At 37.3% G+C, this 9,436-nt stretch overlaps 1 protein-coding gene across 1 annotated transcript in view; it reads right to left on the bottom strand.

Annotated features, from left to right (window-relative positions):
• ZFR (zinc finger RNA binding protein) overlaps window positions 1-9,436 on the bottom strand; it is a gene marked incomplete at its 5' end in the record, with an annotated part of 27,572 nt that overhangs the window by 5,005 nt on the left and 13,131 nt on the right. Inside the window, 5 exons of the mRNA XM_009697331.1 lie at window positions 378-475; window positions 5,440-5,581; window positions 7,006-7,156; window positions 7,334-7,539; window positions 8,096-8,237. Coding sequence (XP_009695633.1) covers window positions 378-475; window positions 5,440-5,581; window positions 7,006-7,156; window positions 7,334-7,539; window positions 8,096-8,237 — 739 coding nt within the window. The remainder of the gene's footprint in view (window positions 1-377; window positions 476-5,439; window positions 5,582-7,005; window positions 7,157-7,333; window positions 7,540-8,095; window positions 8,238-9,436) is intronic.

Genomic DNA, 9,436 nt, shown 5'->3' with positions numbered 1-9,436 from the left:
CGTAATGCACTTAAAGAAATAGGAAAAAAAGTCTTAAATCTAAACACAAAGCTTTAAACACATATTCCATTATTTAAAGCAAAGTTACTCTGCAGCCTTATGGAATATATAACAAAATATACAACAGATGATCACCCCAAGCGAGTCAAGCTTTCAACATCGCCTTCTCAATGACCAGAAAAAAAAATCATTTCAAATGAGCAACAACTGCATAAAGCAGTTCCTCCATACTCAACCTTCAACATTTAAATTTAGGGACCAGAAAAATATTATTAGCATGAACAACGCTGAGTGTTTTCACACAATTAAACATTTATATTGCAACTGAACTAATCTCTCATAAGGCTACAAGAAGAAAGTAAAATGATGTTCCGAACCTGGAACCACTTAGCGTGGCGTAGAGCAGCCAGAGCGTCAAGGCATTTTTGCCTGTCCAAGACGTCCGGTGGGTCTTTCACCATACCCGAGGTTACATCTAAAATGGATTGAATTGGCAAAATGCAGTGAGGAATGGGTGTTTGACCAGGTGAGCAAGACACTTCCTTAAAGTAGCTTCAATGTCACACATGCCATTTAAAGTTTAAACCCTTGAACAACAAATGTAACTGTTCAACAAAAGCCATTCAATTAGGATTAGGGCATCAACCCAGTATGAAGACCAAGAGCATATTATACTTTAGCTCTGAGGTTATTTTCAAATGCATTGCAGATTATGCAATGCGTAGTACTTCTTTATTTAAACTAACACTGCAAAAACACATATCCCCTAAAATTAAATACTGAAGGAAGGATGGTTGGACACAGTGCACCAGCACAGAGAACACAAGACAGAAGGAACACAAAAATCCACTTTAACCAAGTAGGATTCAAACTTAGTTTCTTGTAAATTTTAGTGGTCACATACTATTTGGGACCTATTTTTAAAAGAAAAACTAAGTATAACAAATCTTAAAAGCACTAGATTTTAGTAATGCTGTTATTTTTATCATGCCTTAAACTTGAAATTATTATGCTTTAAAAACCTAACTAAAGGAATGTGAAATGTTCTTCAATATTACAGAGTTCCATAACTTTCTAGTACCCTACTCATATAAATAAAATTCCTCAGCCCATAATATATGCGCTCCAATATCATTTAGGATGCAAGGAAGGATCTCAAAAGGGACTGCTTTACTTTTTCAGGAAAAAGAAAAGCAAGGAATAGTTCAAAAAACAAAGCAAAATGTCTGAAAGGTAAAAAAAATATTGTAGATCTTGTATATTTAAATGATCAGGATTTAATTACTAAGCTGATTGCTTTGTTACCAAACAAGAAGAGACTACAGGCCCTTTTGGAATTGGTTTAATCAATGACAGTGGAACCACCGAACAACGTGAAATCAGGTTATTTAAAAATTGTCCAGATATAATGCAGCGATGAACTTTAAAAGTTCTTTGTTTTACTAATTATGAAAATGGCTATTGTGACTAGTAACAAAGTATATTGGTGTAGCATAACTGGTGATATACCAGGTAACATGAAACAAAAAGCCCTCACTCAATGGCACTCATCTCACAGGAGCTGGATGTATGGAACAATATAGTTTACTCCAGCAAGATATAAATTCAGGTAAGTCAAGAATAAAATTTTTAAAAAATAAATATTGAGACTCATTAAACATGCCTGCAACAAGAAGCTTTTAGGGATGCTGCAAAAAGGCAGCTCTGAAACCACTCATTTTACACAAATATAAAATAAATAGTAGGATACTTTACTATACAGAGAGCTAAAAATCCATTAATGGACATCGTGGTACAACTTTGCAATATAATAATTAAATTTAATCTGAAGTACTACATTCAGATTTGAGCATTTTTAATAGGATAGTCCCATTGCTCTGCACAGGGCTAAAATGGGGAGGATTTCAAAATAAGAATGAAGCTGAGAAGAACACAGGTATCTTCTCACACAGATATTCAAACTTATGGACTATATGTTAAAGTGGAAAGATGAAAATCTGCACCAACAAGGCATTTACAGAGCAAATGAAGACATTTAAAGCAGTGTTTCCTTTAAAACAAAATGAAACAACAAAAAAACCCCACAACCAACCAAACAAAAACCCAAACCAAACCCAAACCTATACAAGGGAGGTGCCAGGTAAGATAACTGATGAAGTGAGTACAACCTGGATATAAGAGACAAGGGATACATTTAGAGAAAACCCACAGCAGGAAAAAAGTGGCAAAGTAAGGTTGAGAAATTAAAAATAAAAATATGAGTTGTTGGGTCTAGAAGACTAATCGGTAAATTATTTACATTTTTCTAAAACTAATATGCAAATAGGTGACACTGTGCAAACTTTTAGCACAATAATTCATTACATAATTTAAAACTCCAATTACATCTAGCTCTGAAAAACTTTGATTTGGAAAATACTTTTACTCAAAAGAATTACAGTTTAAATCACCAAAGAGAATCTTACTCAGTGTAAGATTCTAACTTACTCTTACTCGATCTAAAATGTGCTACTAATAGATATCACATGAATACCCTTGAAACTTAAAAAGACTCTGAAAGTCATAAGTTGCCAAGGCACCTATTGCACCAAGAATATACGGACGGAAAGACTGTATCAAGGAAACTCTTGTAATATTTAATCTGTGGATTTTTGCATCTGTTTCACATTTCAGGATTAACCCCTTAAAGACTACTTAACTAAATTCAGATGCCTAACCTACCACCCTGTTAAGCTAAGACAAAAAACTGAATTAATTTACATAACACAAGCACGAATTCTTACCCTATATAACTTAATTTATTACTAGCCTAATTATAAGGGGTTAATCTTCAGTTAGACATGCTGTGTCCACACTACCTCTTCATTAAAATTTAACAGGTATATCAATTTTGTTAAGTTTTGTTATGTGAAATAGATTTTACCCAGTCAACTATTTCAAGACTAGTGTGAACACTGCTTAATTCTAGGAGAGAGACAAAGACGAAAAGGAAAAAAAAAAACACAACGTAACAGTAGATGCTAGGACTATGCATCCAAACCCCCTCCTTTGTAAAGCATGGCAGGTGTGACACTGAGCTTTAGAAAACCTTGGTCAAAAATCCTTCCGATGTCTTGGCAGCAACCCCTGACAGGAATCAAGTCCCTCTGCTAGAAGGCTTTGGACCGGGGCTGTTAGCTAGGGATAAAAAAGACACACGCGCACACATATATGCGTTTATAAGTATATACACTTTGTTTGCTGAAGGAAAGATTCCACAGCAGGGGTTAGAGCACTTTGAATATATCAGATTCAGTAAACTGTCAAACGCACAATACTGTAAGAAACAGTAGCTATGCGGTTAACAATTTTATTTCACTGTATTTTTTTTAGCCTTTTATCATGTAATGGGATTATTACACATCAAACATGATTCTACTCCATGTGCAAGTCTCAATCTCATCTTTGCTCAAACTGGTTCTTCCGGTAAAGCCTTCCTTATCACCTGAACTAGCTCCCCAAGCGGGCTAAAAAAAATGAAAACTTTAAACCATTGTAAGACACAGAGCATGAGAAGCTGCAGTAAGAAAAAACACACATACTGTTACTCTGCAGCAAATAAGCAGCAGTCTTCACAATAAGGCCTTCTTTGCTGCAATAATTTGCAATTCAGTCTTCTATTTGCTCTAGTTTCAAAAGTGAACTTTTCTGCACATCCATTTTATACTGCTCAGTGTCTTGAAGAGAAATCTAACTTGATTTTGCTTGCCTAGAGGCAGTACTGCATTCAGCAGTGAATAAACTCACAATGATCATTTTAACTCAAGTGTGGGTCAGACAAAAATACAGATTTGTTTCCTTTAGGTGGCATAAATTAAGGGATTGATGGTAGTAATTTGAAATTAATTTCACTTCTAGTCCACATCACAGAATTTTAGGCCAGAAATTGAGTATTGTGGCAGGAATCAATATTGCACTTTTGCACCGTACATTAAGAAATAAACATAGTGTTTAAGGTTAACTTCATTTAATGGTTAATCTAATTTAATAGTCAAATCTTTTAAGTTAAAGTATTCTTTATAAATGTAAATAATATGTTAAGTTAGATTCAGCACAGACAAACCAAGAGTCATGTTACACTTAGATTGTCAAAGAACAAGTAAAATCGGTTGGGTGTGACAGTACATGTACAAAGCCTTTATAGATAGGAATACTATGCATAACTTAAAAATCATGTACAAAGCACTCTTTAAAGACTCTTCAGAAGTCATCCACACAAGAGAATGCATCTTGAAATTTTTCTTTCTAGTTATGTAGGATGACTTTGTTAACACAGCTTGGTTACAATGCACTAGTCACAGCTACAGGACATTTACTAATGCAATATAAAAACCTCAAGTATTTTCGAGGACATGTAATGATGAGATGAAATAAAAAAACCTCCATGGCTTATATAAATACGTATATACACAAGCACATGTATACATACACACATACAATTTTTTTCAACCTGCATATGAGAAGTGTTAACATAGCCTCAGATTTCCGATTTGTAGGTTCCCTGTCAAACATCAGAACCCTGTTTGCCATGATCTCTTTCAACTATGAAAATATAGGATTAAAAGGAAACAAAAGTTAATTTTATCTGACCCGTAAACAAAAAGAACCAATGTACTGCAGACATTAATCATGCTTGTTGGCTTAAAAGCTTTTGGAGCTTTGAAAGTGTTACAGAACAGACCCTAAAGCAACACTGCTGGCACCAGAGAAACTGTGGACTTCAGAAATGTAGATTGATTTACAAGCTCTACCTTCTGCTTCAGCTCAACGACAAAGCCATTTCTTATTATACTAGTCTGGGTTTGCCAGTTGGATAGAAGACTGATTGTAATACCAGGAGCCTAAATATACTCAAAAAAAGCACTCCAGAACAAAAAGCAACCTCAGAGAGCTGGAAAAAATCGCATAATCTTTTAAAGTTAGAAGCAATGTTATCATCAAAAGTATTATAAAAGTGCATTTCAAGTGGCGTTGCTATTTGGTATATGTAAGTGATGGTAATACTGATCCGGTTTAAAGCCAAAAACCTGCGATTTGATTTTCTGAAACCATACAATCTTTCTCTTAGTGCAAGACTTCTCTAGAAAGCCACTTGCTATAAAATACTTAGTTTTCCACATAATTTTGAAAGGGGGGCAAAAATAGTCAAGTTTGTACCTTTTCCAGAAAGCTGAGGTTGGACATAAACTTAGAAATTTTAAAAATTGAATGAACACATCATATAAGCATTTATTTTAACCAACTGTTCTCTGCTGAGACTGGTTGATGAAAAACAAGGTTTCGATCAAATACATGTGCCAGCATGTTGCCTTCCAGGACCTTAATGCCATCTCTTAAGCAGAATAGATAAACATAAAAAAACAGGTGAGAAAGAAGTAACATCTTTAACAACTTCCCAACCTCCATCCCTCATGTTCTCCTCCCGAATGACTGGAGATGTCAGTGTGATAGTAACTTGCATTTTGGGTTCCACACATGAATTTAAAATTATTGCTGCTTCTGGGACTGCACACTTGATATCGTATTTCTCAGGACTTATTACCTAAATACCGAGAAACAGAAATTTCTATTAGCACATGGCCAATAAAAGTATGGGGAAGAAAATGGATTTCAACATAGTCTTTTTAAGAGAAAGACAGAAATGCAATACAATTATATGAAGTAGGTATCTCTCTAATCAAAGAAACGGCAGTATACACAATCAAGATATATATAGATACATATAGTTATTTGGACTTGCATACTGTTTCCAAATCATCAATGAAAATACACAGCAGTCACCAAGCATGCAAAAGAAAAAGAACTGCCCAGAAAGGAAACTCATGTACAAGTAAGTTACATAACAAGAACCTTGACGGTGTTTGAGATAAAGAAAAGCCTCAGTGCCACTTAATATGTCAGCTGGATATGTTTCTCATTGGAACATAGGAGCCTCAAAAAAGCACAAAGATGCACTGGTGGTTGTTCAAGTTTGCAGTTACAGGATGGGTACTGCTAGGTACATTCTATACTTGGCTGTCACAACATGCTAAGAACAAGGGGCAAGATAAACACCAGAGAAAAAAATGTAAGAGTAACTAACAAGGTGGTTATACCAAATTGCTTCTTGCAACTAGATTTAATAACTCTAAATAACCACAAAAGGAAGCTGTAGGCACCTCTGCCACCTTCTTCCACAAACTAGAGGGACAAGTGACTTCTCCACAAAGCCAGACCAAGATGTGCAGTTTTTAAATTTTCTTCTGTTCTGTTACTTCAAACAAGAGCAAACTCAGGATTATTTTCTCATTAATCTGATCCTGCTAAAGCTTCTACCATGCCACTGATTCTGCTGAACATTTCACCACACAGTACTGAAATACTAATGCTGTGACAAGTATTCAGTAACAATGGTGGACAGGCTTTGTTCAGCAGAGAACAGAGACTTTATTCTATACTTTCATTTCTTGTGGAAATACAGCAAATGGTTTATATGAATTCTGCTGAATGGTCTAAAACTGAAAGTCCTTTTTTTTTTAAAGAAGGTCAAATTAAACCAAAACCCACACAAAGCACTGACACATACAAACTGGAAACAAGATGTAAATACAAACAGTCTGGCATTAATGGAGAACTTTGACCTTCAGGCAGCAAGCTTCCTGTAACACTGCACAAATTACCTGTGTCTCTGCTGGTAACTGGGTAATAGCCTTTCTTCTGTTCATTTCTATTCCCCAATTAAACAAAATCTATTACATAATGATTGATGCTACACCGCTAGTGTAAACATCTAGACACTTGTATGGATACAATAAAGCAAAACATACAGCATAGTCCCTGAATTCAGATGGAAACACTCAGAAAATAGAAAAGTTGAATCTGAGCTATGAAATGTGGCACAGTGAGCCCTGCAGACATTTAAATTGAGGATAGATTTTTACAGTGTTTTTACAAAAATTCAGATTCAAAAATCTAAATTCTACTTACTGCAAGTTGTTTGGGGAGACTTTCAGCGATACGACTGAGTAACGTCTTTGAAGGCTTCTCAGCACATAACAAAACAAGATTGACATTTCGGTCTCCACGGAGTAGCAAACCTTTAGCCAAAACGCCTACCCGTAAAACTCCTTTCAAAGCTCTGTAAATTATAGTTAAAAGTTGCATTTAACATAATATAAAAATCTTAAAACTAATCCTGAAGATAGAAAAGCAAAGTAAAATAGCAGTATTCAACATACTTTTGAAGCCATAGTGACACATACTGTAAGAGAATTCCTGAAAGCACTGATAACTTAAAAAGTAAGAAAAGAAATACCTGTCTTTACTCCCATCTTTTTTGTCATCTCCCTCTTTGTTCTTGCTTTTTTCATGATCAGTCATGTTATCAGAAACAAGTTTCAAAGCACGCTCAGTAATAGAAACAATTTTTTGAACTGCTTGAAGTTCCTCCTCTGTTGGATATATAGCGGCATGTTTGGTCATCACATAGCGGTCATCAGAGGAGTCAGGGCGGCGTAGAGGCTAAAAAGACAAAAAAGCATACTTCTGAAATCTGGGTATACTTCCAAGTTCACAAATGATAAATGACCAAAACCCAAACATGTGGCTTAACAACAGAATAGTCAAACCTCAAATTGCTGAAATTTAACAAAATATGAACTGAAACATCCTTAACAACCTATGCTGGTCGCAACCAATCATGTCTGAAAAAACATGAAATGTATCAAAATTAAACAAATTATGAAAACCCAGGATCAAAAGTATCTCCCCAACACAAATATCTATCAACTATCAACTGGAAAATACTTGCAAATTTCTGCAAAATAAAGCATCCATGATTTCTTTCATAGAACCACAGGAGATTTCAAATAGGAAGGGACCTCAGAAGGTCCTCTAGTTCAACCTCCTGTGCAAACCATGGTCAGTTATGAGATCATACCACGTTGCTCAAGGCTTTATCCAATTGGCTCTTGAAAACCGCCAAAGATGGAGGCTGCACAACATCTGTGTGAAAAAAATTACTTCCTGTATTCAATCTGAACCTCTTTTGTCTCTGCTCAAGCTGGTTGTACCTCACCCTCTCATGACTCTCTCGCCCTCTCATATCTTCATCAATGACAGACAGCCAGATCAAGTGCACCCTCATCAAGTTTGCACACAATAACAAGCCACGTTGTACAGTTGAGAGGCCTGAGGGACAAGATGTCATCCAGAGTGACCTGGAAAAGCTCAAGAAGTGGGCCTGTGTGAACCTCATGAAGTTCAACAAAGCCAAGTGCAAGGTCCTGCAGATGGGTCGGGGCAACCCCCAGTATCAATACAGGTTGGGGGATGATGTGATCGAGAACAGCCCCATGGAGAAGGACATGGGCGAACTGGTGGATGAAAAGCTGGACATGACCCGGTAATGTGCGACTGCAGCCCAAAAGGCCAACCGTATCCTGGGCTGCATCCAAAGCAGCATGACCAGCAGGTCGAGGGAGGGCATTGTGCCTCTCTGCTCCGCTCTGGTAAGACCCCTGCTGCAGTACTGCCTTCAGCTCTGGGGTCCTCAGATGGAGATGGACCTATTGGAGTGAGTCCAGAGGAGGGCCATAAAGATGATTCGAGGGCTGAAGCACCTCTGAACCTCTGAAAGGCTGAGAGAGGTGGAGTTGTTCAGCTGGAGAAGAGAAGGCTACGGGGACACCTTATTGCAGCCCTCCAGTAATTAAAAGGGGCTTATAAGAAAGGTGGGGACAGACTTTTTAGTAAGGTCTGTTGCGACAGGACAAGGGGTAATGGTTTTAAACTACAGGAAGGTAGATTTAGACTAGATACAAGAAAGAAATTTTTTATGATGAGGGTGGTGAAACACTGGAACAGGTTGCACAGAGAGGCTCACTGTGCCACTGTGCCAGTAGATGTCCCATCCCTGGAAACATTCAAGGTCAGGCTGGATGCGGCTTTGAGCAACCTGGTCTAGTTGAAGATGTCCCTGTTCATTGCAGGGGTGTTGGACTAGATGACCTTTAAAGGTTCCTTACAATCCAAAGTATTCTATAATTCTATGATTCTATGACTGTAAAGAGCCTGGCTCCATTGTCTTTATAACTCACAGGTATTAGAAGGCTATTATGTCCCCCTGAAGCTCTCACTTCTCCAGGCTGAACAAGCTCAGATCTCTCAGTCTCTCCTCACAGGCCACAGGACTGCTGGCCATCCTGGTAGCCCCACACTGAACCTGCTATGGTTTACAGTATCTTTCTTGTACTGGAAAGCCCAAAACTGAATGTAGTATCACAGTTTGGGTTCAATGAAAGCTGATCACTTGCCTTCATCTACTGATTATGCCCCTGTTAACATAGCCCAGGATGATGTTGGCCGTCACTGCTGCCAGGGCACACTGTGGACTCATGTTCAGTTTGTTACCTGCCAC

The sequence above is a fragment of the Cariama cristata genome, unplaced genomic scaffold, assembly GCF_000690535.1.
Source record: "Cariama cristata isolate BGI_N322 unplaced genomic scaffold, ASM69053v1 scaffold8663, whole genome shotgun sequence".
Taxonomy (NCBI): Eukaryota; Metazoa; Chordata; class Aves; order Cariamiformes; family Cariamidae; genus Cariama; species Cariama cristata.
The sequence above is the reverse complement of the archived record's forward strand: the minus strand, read 5'-3'. Positions and strand labels throughout refer to the sequence as shown.